Raw genomic sequence first — 22,183 nt, forward strand, 5'->3', positions numbered from 1 at the left:
AGTCAATCACACAGTGTGATCCCTATGCTCAGTACTATCCATGAGGCGTTCAGAAAAGTCTTTGCCAAGAGACTCAAGTATTAGAGCCCATAACTAACTGAAGATTCCTTCACTTGAAGGTTCAAGGATATAAGGTGAGAGCTTCACTAAACACAGAGTATGTATTTAAAGCCACTGAGTTCAAAGTTGCTCTCAAGACCAAGTGTAAGAATTGCCTATTTAATCCAGCCTCACCCTAAAACTGACTCATCACTGATCCACATTCGTGACCACACTCACTTTCAACTGTTCTGTTTTTCGAGTTAATATTCATCTTTGCTACAGAATGGATGGCATAAATACCAGCCCTATGAAAAAACTTTTATTCAAAAAGTTGTTTTCCATTAAATGATGAAAAAAAAAAAAAAAAAGTAAAACCTTGTGAAAATAGTGAAGGAAAAAAGCCCAAGGCAGAATATTCTTTGTTAAAGAATCAGTACAAATTCTGCACCACCTGCCCCTGGTTCCGTCATGCTTCACGGCCGTCACCGTGCCAAGGAGGAAGTGCCACACAGTGATTTGCTTCCACCTCCACAATTTAAATCAGGGCCAAACACCAAAAGATATATCTTATTGAGAATTACCTATAAAATCTCAAATCACCATGGTTATACCTTGAGATATAAGTCTTGAAACATAACCATATATGTTCAATTAATTTCTACCTACCCCTGTCCTGGAGGAAAAAAAATACAGTAATCAACAATAGGTTATTTAGAAATAATTTTAAAAGCAGAGCTGGAGTCATGGTATCAGGTAAGAAAAAAAACTACGATGATTTTAAAACTGAGTCTTTGACAGATCATGAAACGTTAAAAGAATAAAAAAGCACTGAATCATATAAAAATACTATGTAAAATCCCCAAAATAAAACACAAAGGAGCATTTGTATGTGTTAAAATAATTTAATTCTCCCTGTACATTTCTGTCCATGTGAGCCAACAGAAGTCAAGAACGCATACTTTACAATATGTACCTGTTTTGAAACATTCAAGTCAATCCAGATGGCAAAGTAGAATTCAATCACTAATGAAATGTTTAAAAAATATATATTAAACAAAAAAATGTTTTTACAAGATAAAAAATAATCTTCCACAATGCAATAAATTGCAGATCACCGAAATTTTAACTCTTTAGATGACTTCAGTTCAGTTTTTGGTTTCAAAATCTAGAGACAATCAAAAAGAAAAAAACGTTGGCAGGATTTCTATCTGTTTTTACGTTTCTCTTTCTTGCTTCGACTATTCGTTACACTGTTTAAAGAACATGATGCAGGCGCTCTTGCATGACCTGTGGCTTTTAGATGGTCAAAAAGTTTATTCCGGGACGGAAATTCACTGTGGCAGGTTGCACAGCTGATAAGAACATCACCCTGAAGAGGGGGGGAAAAATATCAGTTAAGAGCAAACGTTATTCCCTGAGAGCAATAATTTAGGTTTTCATGTTGAGATTTAGTATCAAATAATTCCAAATAAATCTTTTTAACAAAATTACCGCCACTCAGGCTCAAAAGAGTGAGAAGTTAAGTCGCATCAACCAAAAGCATCAACGTTAAGATGAGCCACTCCACGGTATGCACTGAGCGGTTTCAGTAACGGAAAACCGAGCAGTAGCTGTTCTGCTGGATCTGGTATTCCCACTGTGCCCTTTTACTTTAAAGAACAACAGGGATAGTAGCACAGATATAAATTCTACATTCATCAAGAAAAACTGTTGACAGATCCACACCTATTGAGTAGGTGCACAAGGGCTCACCAAAGATGGCTTCAGAATCAGAATTAAGAATTTAGATGATATTGCTGAAAGTAGGTCCACTGAAAAATGTCAATATGATTTTGACTTACCACTGTCTGCGGTTCAGCAGGTACTTTGACAGATTTTTTCATGTCTTTGGCTTTCTTCCCTTTGGGTTTAGGAGCACTGGAAGATAAATTATAGAGTTCTTACAATCCAGTAATAATGTATCCCTTTTAATTGTTATTTTGCTCCCAAAAAGACTCAAGTGAAAGGCTAATTCATTAATTTTAATGGCCAATCTAATTAATTTTCACATCTCAAATAAATAGCTTTCCTGAGCAACTTTAAAGACCACAGTAGATGTTAAAATGTGACACAAAAGCTATGGCATTTACTTACAACTGTTGAAACACAAGCTACAACACCTTACAGGACTGCACATGGCCTTGCGCTCCTTCCCCAAAGCTACAGGCCTACCCCAGGCCTCCATCATGGTGTTTCCTTCAGCTCCTAAACCCCTAAGGGCGCTGCCCTAACCCTTCACCCCTGCTCCGATGCTAAATGCTGGCAACGCAGACATGCACTTGACTCTGTTGTGTGAACTCCTTCTCGTGGTCCTAGACAGGGAGGCTACTCACTGTTCAGATTTTCCCTCAAGGAATAAGAAATTACTCTCTGCTCTAGAGGAGCAGAGGAGGCCAGAGACCAAGACAGTAAGACATGGCAGGAAGGAGAGGACCAGGAATGCTCTCTCCGCTGAAAGAGGCCTTCCTCTGGCCAGCCACTGTGACCCGAGGGGGCACCACATTCCAGGCTCCTGCCAGCAGGAAGGCTCCAGGCTCTGGATGCAGATCTTGCTGACCTGCAGCGCAGGCCCAGCACAGGACAGCCCTGAGCGTGGACACATGGTCCCAGACGCTCCAGGCAAGTGGGACGTGGCCTCATCAGGAGAATTGTTCTTGGATTCCTTGTTTGAGGATTACTGCTCAAGGATAAAATAAGAGCCTCAACAGGATAGAAACTGGGTCAAAATGACTTTCTGATTTGGGCCCTGTTGCTAAAATGTCCGTTAGCACCTTCCTCCGGCATCCTCTTCCCAACATGCCTTGTCTGTATTACGTTGGGACGTCTGTCTGGATAAAGGTACAGGTCACCAACAGACCTGCTTTGCTTCATCAACCATGGGAAAGATGTTATTTGAGATCCGAAAAGATATTCTTTCCACCAACAGTAATTAGAAAACGCCATCAACCTGACTTACTTCTTAGCTTCACTTTTTGGATCATCACAGAGTTCGACAGTCTCAGTGACACTGATACTTTCTTGGGGACTCCCGTCTAATTCTTTGGCACGGTCTTGATTTAAGTTGGTATCTTCTGATTCAACCTTTACTTCTTCTCCAGTTCCATTTTCATTGAAATTATCATCATACTTCTAGTAATAAAACATGTATGTATTACAAAATAATTACAGGAACAACCCCAGTAATTATACTAAACAATTATAATGTTGGGTACGCTCTGGATGAGGAGATCTTCAGGAAGTAAAAAGAAAAAGCAAATAATAATTTAAAAACACGAATGCTCACTACAGAAACATTAGAGTAGGAAAAAAGTGGAAACAATCTATATGTTCAATAAGTGAATGGTTGAATTATGAAGGGAATTACGAAGCTCTTAAAAATCATGTTTGCAAAGACACTGATTCAATTCTGTAGAACAGTACCTACAAATTATTAGCTAAAATATAAAAGAAAATTACACATAATGTCTGATTACAATCTAATTCAATACTAAGTAGTATCTATCGGCAGAATGAGGGGTGATATTTATAGTTCTCCATATTTTCCAAATGATCTGCAATGAGCACCTACTACTTTTATAGTTAGGGAAAAAAAAAGAGCAAATAAGCATAATGAAAAAGGCAAAGCTTGGCCAACATGCCTTCACTATGTGAAGAGTGTTTATTTTTGTTGGTTTGGGTTGGGGCAACATTTTGCTACATTTGCTTTCCCTTCCCTTCCTCCCTCTTCTCTGCACACACACACCCCACTCCCAAGCCCAGAAGGATAAAAATAAATAGCAGGCAGATATCATGACGCTTGCCCCTACATCCCCAGAATTCCCTTTGTACTCAAGAATTTAAGGCTGATGTGTGGGCTCCATAATCCATATTCACAACCCAGTAACAACCTCTCCTTGGGGCCCCTGAGAGGTGTGACAAATCAAGGACCCCGTGCTGTGTGTCGTGGTCATGCCCATTGAATCTCCTTTGTCCTAGAACTCCCACAGCCCTACTTTTTGTCTTTCAGGATTTTGACAATCTGCTGGCTATTCTGTCCCCCAGTTTGGCTTCCTCTGGTTGTCTCCTTATGATTAGATTCAGGCTACACTTAGACCAAAATATCTACTAAGTACAAGATTTATTTTTTTGCAAGTAATTTTGTCTTTGGAATGTTTCTCATGGAGGGTGTTCAGAAGACTGTCCTCAAAAGTGACTTGGACTCCTCCTTTCTGTCAGCCAGGGTCCTCTGTTTACATTCAACTGCAGTTTTCTGGGTTTCCTTTTACCATCTTACTACGTCATGCAAATTATTTTTTCCTGCCCATACAGAAAACTCTCCCAGTCTGAAGTTTGCGGATTCTCTGTGTTTGCTGCCTGCTGCTCTTCAGTCAATGGGTTCACATCTCCACACTACCCTCCTTTTAAAAAGAACTGAGGAAACGTCAGGAAAAGTGCTACATAAAACCAGATCTGAAGTGGGATTTTCTTCCTGACAGAATCAGAAATCAACAAGAGGTATTACTATAAAGGAATATAGCTTTGGAGGGAAAAAATGGGGTAGTAAATGAAGCATTTTCATTGGTAAGAAAACACAAATATATTTATTACTGCAACCTGTAAGACCTATGCTTCCTTACTCAGGATAGGCTTGGGTTAGGTATAAATCTCTCTTATCTTGTGTTTATTCTAGTGGTTCCTGCACACAAAAATGAGAGAGGAAATGTTCTAAGCTAATGATTATTGAGTCTTTGGGTAGAAGACAGTATGTATGAGTCATTTTATAAAGAAACACAGAACTTGCTATGTGGTTTTATAATTGAAGCAAAAGTTCCAAGTCACAAATTTTAACAGTGATAAATTCATGTGTCATGTATCATTTTTGGAACAGGAGATAGATAAAAACTACTTTCAAATATATAACCATTTAAATAGATAAGCCAAATCTCAAGTTTTATGAAAAATCAGTAATGTGTTAACTAAATTTTCTTAAAAATATTTTCAGTTGTCAAAAAGAACTGTAACATTTAATACTTAATATAAGCTAATATAATTAGATTATATTAAAAAAGTGCAGAAATCAATTCCACTTCCTTTAGAACCACCAAATATCCTTAGTAAAGGATAGTAAAGGAGAAGCTCGCTGTGTGTTTATACATCTATAGGATTGTCATGCATCTATAAGAACAAAATAACTTTTTATTTAAAAATATTCTTTTTTTTTTAAAGATTTTATTTATTTGACAGAGAGATCACAAGTAGGCAGAAAGAAAGAGAGAGAGGGAGAGGGAAGCAGGCTCCCTGCTGAGCAGAGAGCCCAATGGGGGCTCCATCCCAGGACCGAGATCATGACCTGAGCTGAAGGCAGAGGCTTACCCACTGAGTCACCCAGGTGCCCCAATTTAAAAATATTCTTTATTTTATTCATTTATTTGACAGACAGAGATCACAACCAGGCAGAGAGGCAGGCAGAGAGAGAGAGGAGGAAGCAGGCTCCCCGCGGAGCAGAGAGCCCGATGTGGGGCTCTATCCCAGGACCCTGGGATCATAAACTGAGCCGAAGGCAGAGGCTTTAACCCACTGAGCCACCCAGGCGCCCCCCAATTTATAAATATTCTTAAGAGATTGGATTTAGATGCCAGTGTGACATATTTAAGCTACTTACATTTCTGAGTAATATTAAGAAACATTTTTTTCAAGAATCATAAATATTACACATTTCTAGTCAAATGTTCCTTTTGCAAAATTTCATTTATGTTGTTGGCAAATAAACCCTAGATGTACAAAAATCAACCCTCAGATTTTCATATATTTCTGATTTTAACTCTTGTCTTAGAGATTTAAAGACCCAGTCATCATATGTGTCCAGATTTTTAATATGATCACTCAGTTAATTAGTATCAGGGAATTCATTCCACTTGCAATATTTGAAGATACACCGACAACAGTAATTAAGTAAATTAGCCACATACATATTAATAGAGGAAAGTGATGAAAAAAAGAAAATTGTTTTCAACTTCCTTCAATCTGTTTTATAATCAACATAAAATATAGAGTGAAAATCCCTCTCTTTAATATGAACTATACTAAAACAACAAAAGCAGTCCAACTTTATGTTTGATATTTAATGTTAATAAAACTTTTTCAACATACCTGTGCTGGTTTCTGTTTCTTTTTCTTCTGTTTTTTAGAAAGCCTAAGAATAAATATAAATAAAAATGTCAAATATTTAACTGTGACTACTTACTAAGTTAAAAAAAAAATACTAAAACACTACTGATACAGAGAGAAGTAAAATTTTAAAAGTAGTTAATAGCATAAGGTCTTAAAAAGAAAATATTCACATTATTGTTAGAAAATTAGAACAGTGGTTCCATTGATAGTAATTAGCCTATCAATTCCCTTGGTATAAAACTGCTTTTAATACAATCATAATATATTCTGTAAAATTATACTTGACATCATGTTTTTACCCGTTTCAATATTGTAAATTCCCTTACATAGAAAAAAATGTGGAAAATATTAGCATAACAGAATGACTTCTTAGATAAAACAGCATTTAAATGCAATCTCATCTCTAAAGTGATAAGTAAGTCTAGAAGCATTTTTAGAAGTACTTTTGTTTTGGTGCATCTTCTATTTCCTCCTCAGAATTGGCGTTCAATGGATTTTCATCAGTTTGAGGTCCTGAAAAATTTTCTTCCTCCTCCTCCAGCTGTTGTTTTAACAAGGCAACCATTTCCCGATGCTTTTTTGATTTTTCATGATTCCTCATGCTGGAAAAACAATCGGACGTTAGTAACCACAACAGGACTCACATGTGCCCAACTACGTGGCTGAATAAATGCAACCATGGTAAAATTTATTTTTCCCAATAAGGAAGCAAATGTTGGGGGGATCCTACAAAGAGAAGCAGAAGAACCCTGTCAGGACCTCTCAGGCAGGAGGACACAGCCAGCCCACGCCTGAGCTCTTCTTCCCTCCGTCCCAGCACCCTCCCTTCCCTCCGTCCTTTTATCTACATATATGCTTCCAATCTTGCTTTTTTTTTTTTTTTTTTGGTCAAATTCTCTATTATCTTAAAGTTCAAGTCTTCAAGTCTTCTCCACTGTTTCCTCTTAATCACTGAGTATTAGCCTAACGCATGCATGTTCCAGGCTGCACTGTGGGCTCTGGAAGATCCCGAGAATTTATAAGACAGCATTCCAACTTGAAGAGAAGACCACTTGGGTTTATGACGTGAGGGCCTCAGGTACCAGAGTAGTTTACCCCCTTTTGCTTTTTTCAATAACTGTCTTTCGCCTTTATAAGAGGGCTCTCCCTTCTCACTCCCACCATCCTAAATGTGAATTCAGACACATCTACACCCCTCTGCCTAAAACTCTCCGAGCCATGCCTCTTTCAGGGCATCTGTGGGCCATGAAGTAACATTCCACAAAATAGGGTTGACAAGACAGAAGTACCAGAGTCAGTGGATGAACAAGAGAGTAGGAAACTTATATCTGTACTATCAACCTTAACTCATCTGTTCAGACTTGGGTTTTCTAGCTTCAGTTGCTACTTTTCCCTCCCACTAAAATTCTCCTTCATACCATGGTTTCTTAGAGAAACAGGAACATGGTGTGCCAGAAAATAAGTGCTCAAAAAAAAAGACTGGGACTTGTCAAAAGGACACAGGAGCCACCTTGAAAGAACTCTCACTAATCATATCTGGAAAAGTTTGAGCATGAAAAGTACAATAAGAAATCATAGAACACTGAAAAATTTCACAAATTCATACTGGTAATAGCTAGACAGAGGCAGGGCTCTTATTGATGGAAGAAGGCCTACTGAGGACTAATAACGGAGGAGCACTGGTTCCAGAAAAGCCCCGCTTTGGAACCATTATGTGACAAGTGGGATAAGCTGAAATCATCAATGAATGCCAAATCTAGGACACTGATGAGGAGCAAGGCACTTGTCTAACTTGAAAGTGTCTCCCCACAGATTAAATGGACTATAAAGTAAAATCTGTTGCAATGGAAAAAAAACACTAACTCTACAGTGGAAAAATGAGAAGACGTCCTGGCTGGGTGATCAAAACTCTCACCACCAAGGAAGGGCAGACAGACGTCGTATGCTTCCAGAACTGAAGGCCCGAGAGCAGCACCGCATGTTGACACGGTAGCCAGCCAGACACAGAATCCAATCATGAGGAGACCGACACTCAAGATGATAAGTTCTGAAGGGCCTGTACTCTGGAGTAACAACGGCACAGACAAGGGAACTGATCCAGATTGAACAAGACCAAATAAAGGAACACAACCTCTGATCCTAGACCGGATCCTGACCGGAGTGGAGGAGACACTGGACAGGACATCGAGACAGAAGTGGAATATAGGTGGTGAAGGAGAAGAAAGGACCACAGCCTGGTTATAAGTCTCCTGAAGCTGACAGCTGTCCTGCGACCATCTAACAGAATGGCTTTCTTCTTTAGGACTATATACAGAAGTAATTAAGACGTAGACAAGCATTATGTATGTAATCTACTCTCAAATTATTCCGGGAAGAACTGTGTGGAGCAGGGGAGGTGGGGGGAGGGAGAAGGGGTGAACACAAATAGGGCAAAACAAAAGCCACAGGTGAATCGGGTGCTTTATTCTATCCTTGCAACGTCATTACAAGTCTGACATTATTTTTAAATAAAAAAATCAATTTTAAATCTCCTTCACTGTTGCTTTTGTTTTCCCGTTTCTAACTCTTCCGCCCTTGCCACGTCTCTTACTACTCAACAGCTTTTCCCCTCGGGGCTCCACACCAAAGCCTTTCACGCCTCCCACACCCCCACTTGCACCCTCCACTCTCCCCTCTCCTTCCCTGCATGTGTTTTGTTTCTTTGTCCCTTGCTGAGTCGACTTTTGTTGCCGTCCTGTTCTTTCTCCTCTCCGTAAGTACTTAAATATTTCTCTCTTCCTTGTTTCCAAAAGGCAAAGTCCCTCTGCTTCAGCAAATGTAATTCAGGCAGGACACATTTAAAGTTCCTAGGCTGAAACGGGACACTGGCCTGCATGGGAGTGTGACAGCTGGAAGGGAGTCTGCCACCAACAGCAGAGACTCGCTTTGGTCTAGCCTCCTCGTCTGTGACTGTGCCTTCATCGCAATAAGCAGTGACATGGAGACGCGTCCATGTTTTAAGAAGCAGCTCTCACGGAAGACTGCCAGTGTGCACGAGAATCAGTGCCGTGTGCTTATCCACTGGCACAAATCCTACGTCCTCCTCTCGGGGAAAGAAATCCCCCAAGAGAACACAGAGGAGGGCTGGTGACCCCCTGCTATGAGCACTTTCCTTTTAGGACTTGCAGGATTCTGGTTCACCTCCGAAGAAAAGGGGAGTTCAAAGATCTTAAACTTACGCCTTTTCTGTCTTGAAAGATTTGTCACACGCTGGGCAGTAAAGGCCGTCGTACAGCTCAGCATCCTCAGCTTCATCACTGTCTTTGCCTACGAGAAGCAAGCCAACAGTAAAAACCCGACAATAAGAACCCAAATCTGAAATGTGTTAGCAAATTACATGTCTTTAGTAACAAACGAATTTCGCACACAACGTAGAAATTGTATTTCCTTACAAAAACCAAATAAGGTTACCAGGGTTTGAGCTGACCTTTCAAAAGCAGTCCTGTATTATAAAGGTAGGCTTCCAAATCACTACTTTATCTTTCCAGTTCTTCTCCTAAGTCTACTGAGAAGACTCAAAGTCTCTCAAAGTTCTCAGTGTGAGCTAAGTCCAGAAAATCAGATGCCACTTTCACAGTTCTACCACAAAGCAGCTTTTTCAACAGATTTTTCAGTTGACCCCATTGAGCAAGATTCGATGCAAACACATTTGTAACTGTAATCTACTCTTAAATGCTTAAATAAACATAGCCTGAAATACTCCATCATTATTTGACAGGGTGGTCACAAAAGAGCCTATTATATATAAACTTTAACATGCCTTTACACCCTTGTTTTTTAAATAAGCTTGGGACTTTGTTACAATGAAATAATTACTATCAATATAGTCCACAAAATCTAAGCAACTAAAATGCTGAACTGAAAGTCCTTGTAAAATCCCATCTGTCTTCTTAAGAAATAAACAGGTAAACTGCCACAGAGATCAATAAAAGGGATCATGCAATTAGATTAATAAGGATCCCAAGCTATCTCTTCTAGTCTACATTTTGGTTCTTTGTAAGTCACATTAACATAATTTCGAAAGACACTTTCTCACTGAAATTACAAATGATCAAAACTCATTCTACCTAGTATTAATGTTTAATAAATGGTATTAGTATGCAATTACCTGTACCCTTTCATTATATATAAACAATTCATCAAATAGTTAATAAAGAATGTTAGCTTTGAAGTCAAAATCTGGATCTAAAAATGGTCATATGGCAGGTCTACATGTCAAAGCTTCTCAGAGTCATATTTTCCTCTTCAGTAAAAGGAAATTAATTCTATGAGCAAAATATAAATTTACGGGGTATTGTGTGAGGGGCAAGCAAGCTCTTTCTTGAATGTGAAAGCACCTCATAAATTTTATATAAAACTCTAATTATGTCACCTCACGTTTCCAGAATGCATTATAATTTTCAAGACTTTCACACATACTACTTCTAAAAATTTCATTTCATAATCATTTTGAGTACATAAAAGTCCACCATTCTATCATTCGCCAACTAGTCTACAGCCACACATTTATAGATAAGGTGAACTGATCCTTCCACATTATCCCTCACGCGACAGCTAGAGACTACGCGGAAGGTCAGGTTATTCTCCACAATGCCTACTCCTCCGTGTTCAGGTAGTCACAGGCCTTGTGCTCTCACAAGAGACGCACAGAAAGGACACTTCCCAGCACAGTGGGAGGAAACTCTCAGAAATGAGAGGAAGGATTTATATACACCACACAGATTCCTGTACAATATCAGCTTTTCTGGAAAAAGCTATAAAAACTTGACCTCCTGGGCTTCATCACAGGTTTTTAAGTAACCAACAGTCAATATACCCACCGGCCAACTTATTTATGCAGGCAGAAGCCCAGACTCTTTAAAGCACGCTCAGAAAAGAGGTTATTAATCAAATAAACTCTTATTTCTTATTCTGATCATCTAGGGTATAATCAACATCAATGGACTACCTTTGCTTGGCCTATACAATATTGTTTTTCATTTTAATTGTCTGCCACATTTCAAAACCGGAAGACGTCCCATAAAAATCCAGATTTCCAGCTCTGCTTAGAAGGCAAACGGACAGGAACACCCTGGCAACACAGTCCTGGCAGCAGTGGAGGAAGCGAGGGAGCACAGGAGTCCCCAGGATGCAGCCACGTCCCTGCCCCCCAAGCGCCACCCCTGCCTGCCACCTGCAAGCATCCTGAGTGCATGACATCGGAGCACGGCATTCCCTTTCTCAAGTGTCCCAATGAAGGTAGTTACCATCGTGCCCATCTTTGAGCTCAGATTCCTCCATCTCATCTTCATCTGATCCATCTCCAAACTCCTTCTCATAGCGCGCCTCCATCTCCTTGAGCTCCTTCTCCAGGTCGGCCACGGTCATCCAGCTCTGTTCTTTGTACTGCTCGGCCAGTCTAGACACACAGCACAGCCCCACTGACGCCGGTCCTGCTTACCCCGCAGGCCTCCAGCCCGGCCCTGGAGAACTGCTCCCCCTGCACTGTCAGGGCTGAGTTCAAGTGGGGGCCAGTGGCTTATCTGTCATGTGGGTGGTTTTAACCCCCCTATTAGACAACTAGGTTTTGAAACCTAGACCTCCTAGCAAGTTAGTAAAAAGTCTTGAGGCGTTTTTAAGTCCTAAGTGGCAAGTAGAGTGCCAATTTTCCAAAAATGAAGGGTGGGTGAGTAGAATTTAGAAGAAGTGAATCATCTTTAAAAGAATGCTACAGTGCTCTGGACACCATGCTTTTACACTAACTCCGAGTGACAAAGCTTTAAAGGCATAAAAATGAACCAAAGCCCTGGAGTGTGCCATCAAAGAGGAGGGACCGCGAGGTGGGGCACAGTGGGCGCACTGCACGGCATCTCGGGCTGAAGCCCACGTCTGCCACTTCCCAGCTCTGGGATCTTGGGCCTGCCTGCCTGGCTTCCTCAGAAGGACGAGGAAAAAAGCCAGAACTTACTTCACAGAACTGCTAGGACAAAAGTACTTGGAACAGGGCCTCATCCAGAGGAGGAGATCAATGGGCGGTCATTATTATTATGTCTCAGAAGAGTCTGGAAAGGATCTCAAGTATTGAGGGCCTCTGAAGGCAAACATGCAGTGCAAGGGTGGCTGATGAAGCCAGGACACGGGGGGTTGCCCCTCCGTCAGGCCCGGTCCCAGGGCCCCACACCTCTTCAGAGCCAGGGGCCCGGCCGCGCCTCCCGTACTTGGCCTGCTTCAGCTTCTGCTGCCGCCTCATCTCCTCCGCCTTCCTGGCCTTCTCGGCGTTCTGCTCCTCCACGAGCTTCCGGTGCGCCTGCACCCTCCTGTCTCTCTTGCGGATGAACGCGACCAGCTGGCGCACCAGCTCGTTCTTCTCCTTCCTCGCTTTGTCGCGAATCTTTTTGTTTTCTTTTTCCATGGCTCGTTTCTCCCAGCGGTTCGAAGCTTGTCGCGTATCATATTCTTCCTTCCATGCAAAGTTCTTCTGAGTGCAGAAACTCTGCCAATAGGCATAGAAAGGATGGACGACCTAGAGACCAAGAAAACCAGTAACATGCTGAGGTTTAAGATTCTTTTTCTCCAGCAAGGCAGCAAATTATCAGTGACGCAACACATCTCTGTTTTCACACACATCACATCACTACTCGTCAACGGAAAAGACAGTCCTTCAGGGCTTTACAGAATGAATCGCCCTCAAGAACAAACCGAGTGGGGCGCTGAATGGGGTGGGACCTGCCCAATAAACAGGAAAAGTAAAGGAGACCACTCCGAGGGCGCCACAAGCCCCTCCAGGAAGGGAGACTGAGGCAGGGTTAGTTACAGTGCGGGACCAAGAACCAGGGTCCACTCTCCTCAAATTAAAAAATGGGGAGAAAACACACTGGTAAATGCGAATTATAAAATGGCAATGCAATTTTCTTTTACCGTATCATAGTCGCTCTGGGAGTCTCCGAAAGTGGGGAAAGCCTCCATCTCCTCTTCTAACACAGATTCTAGCTCCTCCTTCGCAATCATCTCAAATACGTTACGATAAACTGTATAAAAGCCCTAAAAAACAGCAGCAGGAAAACAAATTCTTAATACTTTTATACGCTGATCACAGAATACAATTTTAAAACGTACCTGAAAAACTTTAATGTTAAAGAATTACAGGCCCAAGCTCTGTCATGACAGAACATGCAGGTTTCTGAAAACTGCAGTTTTCTTATGCCAGCAGTTTAAATACAAAGGCAGTATTTTTTCAGTTTTCGAACATTGCTTTCACCAATAATAACATGATTTCTCTTTGTGTTTGAAAGTCTCGTGCTTGATAGGAAATTAAGAGTGAGTTCATTTACCTTTTCATCATCTCCATAACCAGAGTAACAGGTCACAGTGAAGTAGTGAAGCAAATCTAAGCTGTCGTCCTGATATTCCCCATCAAGCCCACCTTTAAGGAGAGCCTCTCTATGATTATCATACCTAAACAAACAAATTAGCGTCATTAGTGATCGCTGAATAAATGAGAATTCAGAAGGACTCTTGAATCTGAAACAGCCAAAATATTATTAGACATTTTAATATGTCCAACCCACACTCAAATTTTTTTAAAATATCAACCTGAAAAGACTTGATAATCCTTCACAGAGCTGATTAAAACTATGACTGCAACTTCAAGGACGAGGCAGGCACTGTACACTACTCGCCCACATGAACAGTGAACTTAACAAGCCAGGGAATTTCCATGACTCCTCCAGAAAGGTAGCTGCATTTTTACAGGTAAGAAATACTACTGAATTGGTCAGCATGGGACTTCATCTACTCCACAGACTAAGATTATATATTTGTGATCAGATTTACCAACAAACACCAAAACTGATCTTCCTAGGTTTATATAAACAATCTACAAGTTTCACATACACACAATTACTCCCTGTAATAACTCTGTAACGTCAGTTCTTACCCCAAAGATGTAATGGGAAACTGACTCTCAGCGATACTAAATAATTTATTCATAATCACAAACCCGGTAAGCAGCAGAGCTAGAATTCCAAACGAGGCCTCCTGCACTAGAAGGACCATACTCCTAGTAACTGTGCAGTCTGCCCTGCAGGCAACACGAGAGTCAACAGCAGGGCCTTCACACAAAAGGACAAGAGAGCCCTTCGAACAAGAAGGCCACTTGAGATCTGGAGAAGGGCACAGAGCCAAGGGAGGCAGGAAAGAATTTCAAAGTTCCTAAAGGAAAGCAAAAGCATTCCTAAGTGCAGATCTCCAAATTTTTCAGGAGGAGAAAAATGTAGGATTCTCTCTCTGATTTTCACCTAAAGGACAATTTTTAAAGAATTTTTTTTCTTACAGCCTTTCTCGCTTGAGAGCCTGCCGTGTTTTACGCTGTTTGACACACACAAGACTCGAGCAGCAGCCCTGCATACCCACCTGCTCTTTGTAACAGCAGGCTCTTGCACAGACATGTCAGGGCTCAAAACTTACTCCTTGGTAGCAAAAAGTTCATCAAGAATCTGAAAACTCTGAGCCCAGGTGGCTCAGTGGGTCCTGGGATCAAGCCCCGAATCGGGCTCTCTGCTCAGCAGGGAGCCTGCTCCCCCTACCCCCACCTGCTTCTCTGCCTACCTGTGATCTCTCTTAGTCAAATAAATAAATAAAATCTTCAAAAAAAATCTGAGAACTTAAATTTAGACATAGAAATTTTTGTCTGGGGGTGACTGGGTGGCTTAGTCCTTTAAGCATCTGCCCTTGGCTCAGGTCATGATACCAGGGTCCCAGAATCAAGCCCCTCATCGGGCTCTCTGCTCAGCAGGGAGTTGGCTTCTTGCTTTGCCCCTTCCCCTGCTCATGCTCTCTCTCTCTAATAAATAAAATCTTTTTTAAAAAAAGAATTTTTTGTCTGAAATTGCTACTAAATTATCAGGTCATCATACCTAAAAGTATCTGTCATAGACATAGAAGCTTAACTCCATTTCTTCATATAAAGTAGTTCTTGGGTAAATCCTGCAATTCTATCTCTGAAACACTGTTTTAAGGATAGGTCAGCATTCCTAACCATGTAAACTTGTCATACACCAAAGAGATCCCGTTTAATAAGAAGTTACTTCCCAAGGGTCAAGGTTCAATCTATCTAATATTGCCAAGCTTTATTCTACCTCCTCTAAAATGAAATAATTGGAGTATTCACCTCTAAGCTTTCTTCCAACTCTAATACTGCATTTTCTATAATGAATAGGGGACAGATGCCTCAGAACACACCGAAACATTTGACAAATATCCACTTTTTAAAATTTTCTATTGATAATTCTTCCCGACAAAATACACTACGGTAGGAGGGACGGCGTGATGCTCACCATGCTCGTTCCTGAGGGTCACTCAACACGTCATAGGCTGCTTGGATTAATTTAAATTGTTCAGCTGCTTCTGCGGCATTATCCAGATTTTTATCTGTTAAAATAAAGTTCCAGATAGTCAGTCATCAAACAAGTAGAGGACAGAATCTAAAAGGGACCTCTTCCGCCACAAATGCCATAAATAGATGAGGAGTTCGCAAAACAAAGAAAAACAATCAGGAAAAAGCAAAGAGGTCCTAGTGAGAGTTGATAATAAGGATATGCGAGAAGTATCAACTTGAGAAGAAACTGTATGCTTTCCCCTAAGCCTTGGTGCGTCACTGAGTACTCAATCTGGGTATCCACAAACGGAAAACCTTGAGTAGCACACATTTTATTTTTTGAAAAAGCAAAATATATATGTAAAATCAGTCATGGAAGGAATGTTATTATTTAGTACAGTCTTTATGTTTTTTCTTTCTTATCAACACACACCCCACAATCTTGTAAAGCTTTAAAAATATATACTAATTATTTTTCTCTTAACTGTGAATTCAGAGAGCATCAGGCAGCTTCTAAGATGGCCTCCAAGGCTCCCCACCTGCTGGCATTCACACCCTGTGGAGCCCCCTCACAGGTCACCAGGGTTGGTCTGTGTGGCCGACAGCAAGGCAGCAAAAATGGTGATGGCACGCTAAGTTACTTCTGAGATTAGTTTATAGAAGGCTGCAGTTTCCACCTCGGGCTCTCGCTCTCTTGGATCGCTCTGCCACTGCGAGAAGACACTCGGGTGGCCCACGTGGAGAACGGAGGCCTCTGGCCCACAGCCAGCAAAGAAACAGGCCTGATACGATGGGAGGGAGACTGAAAAGCGGGTTTTCCCAATGAGGATACCACCTCACGAGAAACCCTGGGCCAAAACCACCCAGCTAAGCCATCCCCACACTCTGTCCTCAGAAACTGAGTCCATATAATGGATGTCTGCTGTGTTGATTGTTTTCAGTCCTAAGTGTTTGGTAATTTGTTACGTAGCAATAGATAACTACTATACTCAGAAAGTGAACTATTTTCGGACCACTCTGGAGCATACCAAAATTCTGTAAGCTACAACTCAGTATTTGCCCTCTAAGAGGCCAGAGGAAAAATAGGCCAGAAACATACTTCCTAGGAATAACCTTGCAGCCTTAGAACAAGACCCTCGAGGGCATCCTGCCGCCTCTTTCTAGGTACCATCATGCGGGATGTCCAGTCCTTCAGGGAGTTTTCTGTTCAACCACTATCACGGACAATACTTGCTCAAGTGCAGTCATTGGCCATAGCCCTTCTTTGCTGAGATGCTTTCACAGAAAAAGCTTTCGATATTATTTTAGAATCATGGTAACTCTAACTTGAAAGGAAAAAACCGTCCACCCCCGCAGCCTAGCTGTAAGTGGCAAGCGACCTAATGCCCGTCTAAATGCCCTTCCGCAGTGCAACCCCTCTGAAGATGGCCAATGGTTATCTCCGAGTCCTCCTTCTCCCGGAACTAAATACTCCCATCTCTCATGGCACGTCGTAATCCTCTACTTCAAATACAGCCAAAGACAGGCACCAATAATCAAGAAGCCAACCATTCACAGTCTCTCTCCCCCTCCTGGGCCACAGGCCGCCCTGGACAGTAAGTGAGGGCCCACCTGAGAGGTGCTGGGGAGAACTGCTCCATGGTGGCTCACCTGCCTGTCTCTGCACCACAACAGGGGACAGCAAGAAACTTTTCCCTCTGAGGCTTAATCGCTTACACTAGGTGCAAGCACTCAAGCCTCGGGATCAGGAAAATGGAGCAGGTCTTTGAGGGCTTCGTCAAGAGTTGGAGCTACCAAGACGGGTGTCCCCTGGATTTCTTGCTAGGTATGAAAAACAAAACTCTTCACTTGAGTTACTGTCGCCACCTTCCTGTCACATGCAGCTCTGAACACAGCCAGCTACGCCTTCAAGGTGAGAATCATGATTTCTGTATCTTTCATGATTCAAAAATACTCATGATTTCTACATCTTCATCAAACCATTCATAAACTTTCTGTCATAAACAAAACAGCACAGTCCCAATTAAAACAGAATGGCAGAAAACGCCAGCAAATAAATCTTCCCACATAAAACAAAAAAGGTGACTGGGGGAGGAATGTGGGTGGTTCTTCTTCACCTTTTAATCAATTCTGTACTTCGTTGTCCTGTTTCTTCCCACACCCTTCCTTCCTCCCCCAAAGAAGCTTGGAGAAGGCTCAAGCTTTGAAACACAGAAAGTCCATCAATGTACCCGCTGAAAAGAAGATCTCGCCTCTTACTAACACGTCTTTAAGTCTTTAATTTTTTTCAGTCTGTCATAGGACTTATTTCACTTAAATATACCTGAACTGGCTGACTATAATGTTAATCTGAGATCTAAGCACATAAATGCAGTAAGTTCAAAAGCAATAATAAAGAAAAAGCCCATATTTATTATCAGCCACACCCAAAGGCCGCAGGTACTGCAAAGCCAGTCATCAAAGTTTAAGAGGCATTCTCACACTACTCTCTGAGCTTTTCTCTCCATTCACTCACACTCTTCTACTCCCTCCCAAACTTTTTTACACCACCTTCTGGAAAATTCCATGGACTGAGCCTTTTAAGTCCTGCCTTGACTGAAACCAGGCTCCCTGAGAACACGGCTTCCCTGCAGGACTTCCTTCTTGGGCTCCTTCAGTCACAGCCCTCATGCGGCAGGGCTGGTGCTGGAGCTGGCATCCTCCTGGCTGCTGGTCCTTTCCTCATCCCCAAGGGCACACTAGCATTGCATCCAGATTCAAACCACTGGCCAACCCCACCTTCTTCCCCTTCTTACTGTCCACATATCACTCAACCACTCCCCCTTAACTTACTAAGAATTCCAGCCCTTGGCTCAGAGTTTCCATTCCCGGGTCCTATGGTCACCATGGGTGACTTCAATGTACTCTGACCTCCCGGTCGCCCTCCTCCCAAACTGCCTGCTCTAATCTGCTCTCTCCAAACTTGACAAACACAAACCTACCTTTTCCCCTGCTTCCCACTGCCCTTAGGTTAAAATCAATCTACCTCGTCCGGTTGACCCCAACCTCTAAGACCTGGCTGCTGCTTACCTGGCCATACCCCCCTCTTTGCCCTTCCTGTACTCTGCCATGCTTTGTCTGGCCTTTCTCCCCCTGTATTCCCTGCTTTCTGGCTTTCAGTCTCGCCCTAGAGGTCACTTCTTCAAGGATACACATCTGTCCCACCACACAGAAACCCAGTCCAGGTCAGGTACGTATGTTCATAAGCCTTCAGACCACCCTGTACTTGCTTTCAGACCACCCTTCTCTTGCCAGACTGAAACTGCCTGTTTCCCTGGGACTCCCTGATGACTCTACCTGCCTGCAGAGCAAGGACCATTCCAGCCTCATTCACACAGTCAAGTGCTCGCAGCAGTCATCAAATAAAAGCCTTCCCCTCAAGAGGAGTGATCTCACTAGGAAGTAACATTGACCCTACTGAAAACTATTTTCAGTTGCTCAATTTAAAACAAAACAAAACAAAACAAAAAAACACAAAGAAATACCTTTAACAATGAAAAATGAACAGCCTTTCTTCTTGAAGTACAAATTATTCTTTGAAGCAAAGCCCAAATGTTAACCTCAGAAACACCTAACACAGGACCTTACACAGAGATTGAATTGAACATCTGCTGACTGACAGACTTAAATTAACAAGTCAGCACGGCAAAATATATCAAAATCATGTGTTACCTGGAAAGTATGTATCCTTTAAATGTATAGGCATGTTCAAACAAAAGATATTTAGGATGCTATGATTATGATGACATTCAGAGAAAACACTTTGTTTCTATCCGGTTTGGTTTCAAAATACTTAACTGATGTTTTAGTAACTTTTGCCTACTTTTTTCTTCCTTCTCTGCACTGATTTCCAGTTAATCACCAAGTCTGATCATTTCTCCTTCACAGCATCTCTTCTACCAGGCCTTGCCCTTCCCTCCCACTAACCCCCATCCTGGTGTGAGCCCTTCCTTGCCATAGTGGATGCTACCTGACTTCTGTCCCCGTCCCTCTTCAATGCACTCAGACACCCTCACAGCACCGCCTCAAGACATCTTAATAAAACCAGCTTCAACCCTCTCTTACTGGAAAAAACAAATTTCACAGTCCTTAGCCTACCATTCAAGACCCTTTATGATCTAATCTAAAAACTACACTCAAATACATATTATCATCAAAATTATATATGCATTTGGTCACAAGCATTAATCCTCTTCCTCACACTTTTCCAGCCAGAAGAGTCAAGAAATTCCTAACTTTGTTCTAATTCCTAACTCAATTTCTGGTGAATGTTTACCTTACTTCTTCCTTTCCAATATATATATTTGTTTAGTTCCTCTGTTGGTAATCGCTACCATTTTAAGTAACAAACCCATACCTTTATTTCTTGTTCCACCAACTACAGACATTACCTTTTGACTTTGGGTCGTAGGCCCTTCCTTCAGCTCTTCTCTCAAACCATATTTTCAGATTTCCAATAAATACTGCCGTCAGTCAAACCGTCCCCTGGACCACCTTTTGTCCACCATGATGCTCTTCCGTCTACTCTTCAGCTCACTTTTCCCAATTCCATTTCCCTAAGATCCAGCTAAAAATCGAGGATCTTCTGCCAAAGAGAAACCTCACTGCTTCTCATGACATAGTGAGAACTCCCTCCCCTGGCTTCCTGGGGCATTTATTACTTGTTCTGTTAATCCAACTACCAATTATGTATGTTGTGCTATTTTGTTTGCGCTTGTGTTTAACTTTCCATGGTTTACAGCATGTTTTCCAAGGGATACCTTAGCATTTCAGAATCTTACTATGGTGACTTGCATATACTGGAGATTCTAGAAACACCCTTATTGATTGGTGCTAATATGTAAACCTCTTACAAACTCAGAAAGCTGATATTCAACTACAGCCTTAGTTTCCCAGTCTGAAAGATCAGATTACTTCATAGAAGTCACACAGGCCTGAACTACAACAAATCAAACATCCAAAGGAAGCATACTTCTAAGTATACATACGAACTTCACTAGGGAAGACACCTAATTAAAACTCTCCATCTGCAAAACATCTGAAGTGGAGTACAGGGTCCGTATTTCAACAGCTTACTGGGAAAGGGCGGGGAGCACAGCTATATAAGACAGTTTACCAGCTTCTTTGCCTTAATTTCAATAAAGGGCCATAAATTACACTTGGGTAGCTGGGATTCCGTGATGAAGTTAGGGTAGCTGAGCGGCAGAAACTCAAGCAAGGGCCAAACTCGAGAGCCCAGGTCTCCGGCTCCAGCTCCTGTCTGCTTAGGGGTGGGAGGAGCCGCCGAAGTCGCTAGAATGTGTCCTCCCCAGCAAGTGCCACTGCGGGTAGCGCCGGGCTTGGTGGGTGGGCCGGGGGGACGTCTGGGAAGGGACGGGCTGCCCGGGGCTCTAGGGAAGCCTGGGGTGAGCGATGCGGGCGGGAAGGACGCCCGGCGGGAAGAGCACTGCGCAGAGGCACCTGACCGGGGACCCGAACGGGGCTCCCAGGGCGAGGCGAGTCACAGGGCGGGCGGGTTGAGACTGGCCAGGGTCCCGGAGTTATTCCGGGAAGAGGGGGGCGAAGGGTGGCGGGGGCCCGGCTTTTGCAAGGGCTGCGACGGTTGCGGAGTAGTTACCCGGGTGCCATTTCAGGGCCAGCTTCCGATAGGCCTTCTTGAGCTCCTCCTCGCTGGCGTCGCGCCGCACCCCCAGCGCTTCGTAGTGACACTTCATCGCCCGGCCGGGCAAGGGGCTGGGGCCGGGGCCCGGGGCGGGGCCGGGGCCCGGGCCCGGGCCGAAGGGGTGGCGGCGGCGCTGCTGGTCCTCTTCGGCAGCGGGAGTCCGGCGCCCACACCCGGCCAGCCAGCGAGCGCGGCGGCGGCGGCAGCGGCGCGGGGTGGCGGAAGCGCGCGGCGGCGACAGGCGGCGCGGGCTGCGGCACGCGGGCGCGCGGAGGGGGCGGTGCCGGAGGCCGCGGCTTCTCATGGGCTGGGGGAGGGCTCGGTTCCGGGAAAAGCGGCGCGGGAGGAAGGCGGGGCCTCGGTGGGTGGGAGGCGGGGCCGCGGCGGGATGAAGGCGGGGCCCCGACAGGTGGGAGGCGGGGCCACGGCGGGAGTCATTGTGAGGGGCACAGTAGCCGGTCTGTGTAAGGAGCACTAACTGGGCTGGCCACCGGAGGGCTGATAGGAGTCTGATAGAAGGTTCCGGAAAGCACCGTGTCTTCTGAAGACGATTTCTCAGTGGACCCCCGTTTTTCCGGGTGAGGCGACTTAGGCTCGAAGTAGTCGAGTGTTTTGCTCTGGCCTCCCCAACTGACCAATGGCAGGATTCAGGTGAACCAAATGCAGGATTTAACTTCAATTCTCTTCAGCTGCCACTTATCGCGATCTCTAATACTGCTCATTCTGACTAATAGGCAATGAAGTGACAGTAAATAGGATGCCTTAAAGTGGAAAATTTTGAGAGACCATCAACATATTTAAAAATAACATACCAAATGTTTTACCACCAGTATGAATAAAATTGTGCTGACCCATCC

At 43.1% G+C, this 22,183-nt stretch overlaps 1 protein-coding gene across 1 annotated transcript; it reads right to left on the reverse strand.

Annotated features, from left to right (window-relative positions):
• Positions 1-924: 924 nt before the first annotated feature.
• On the reverse strand, positions 925-21,579 carry DNAJC21 (DnaJ heat shock protein family (Hsp40) member C21). The gene is made up of 12 exons (XM_082724442.1): positions 21,282-21,579; positions 15,585-15,678; positions 13,581-13,704; positions 13,168-13,290; positions 12,468-12,772; positions 11,517-11,668; positions 9,450-9,537; positions 6,675-6,833; positions 6,211-6,253; positions 3,038-3,210; positions 1,884-1,959; positions 925-1,411 (listed from the first exon to the last, which is right to left on the reverse strand). Exons 1-12 carry the CDS (start codon positions 21,376-21,378, stop codon positions 1,247-1,249), a joined length of 1,599 nt encoding a protein of 532 aa, XP_082580568.1. The 5' UTR covers positions 21,379-21,579; the 3' UTR covers positions 925-1,246.
• Between the last annotated feature and the right edge of the window lie 604 nt (positions 21,580-22,183).

The sequence above is a fragment of the Mustela nivalis genome (assembly GCF_964662115.1).
Source record: "Mustela nivalis genome assembly, chromosome: 3".
NCBI classification, from domain to species: Eukaryota; Metazoa; Chordata; class Mammalia; order Carnivora; family Mustelidae; genus Mustela; species Mustela nivalis.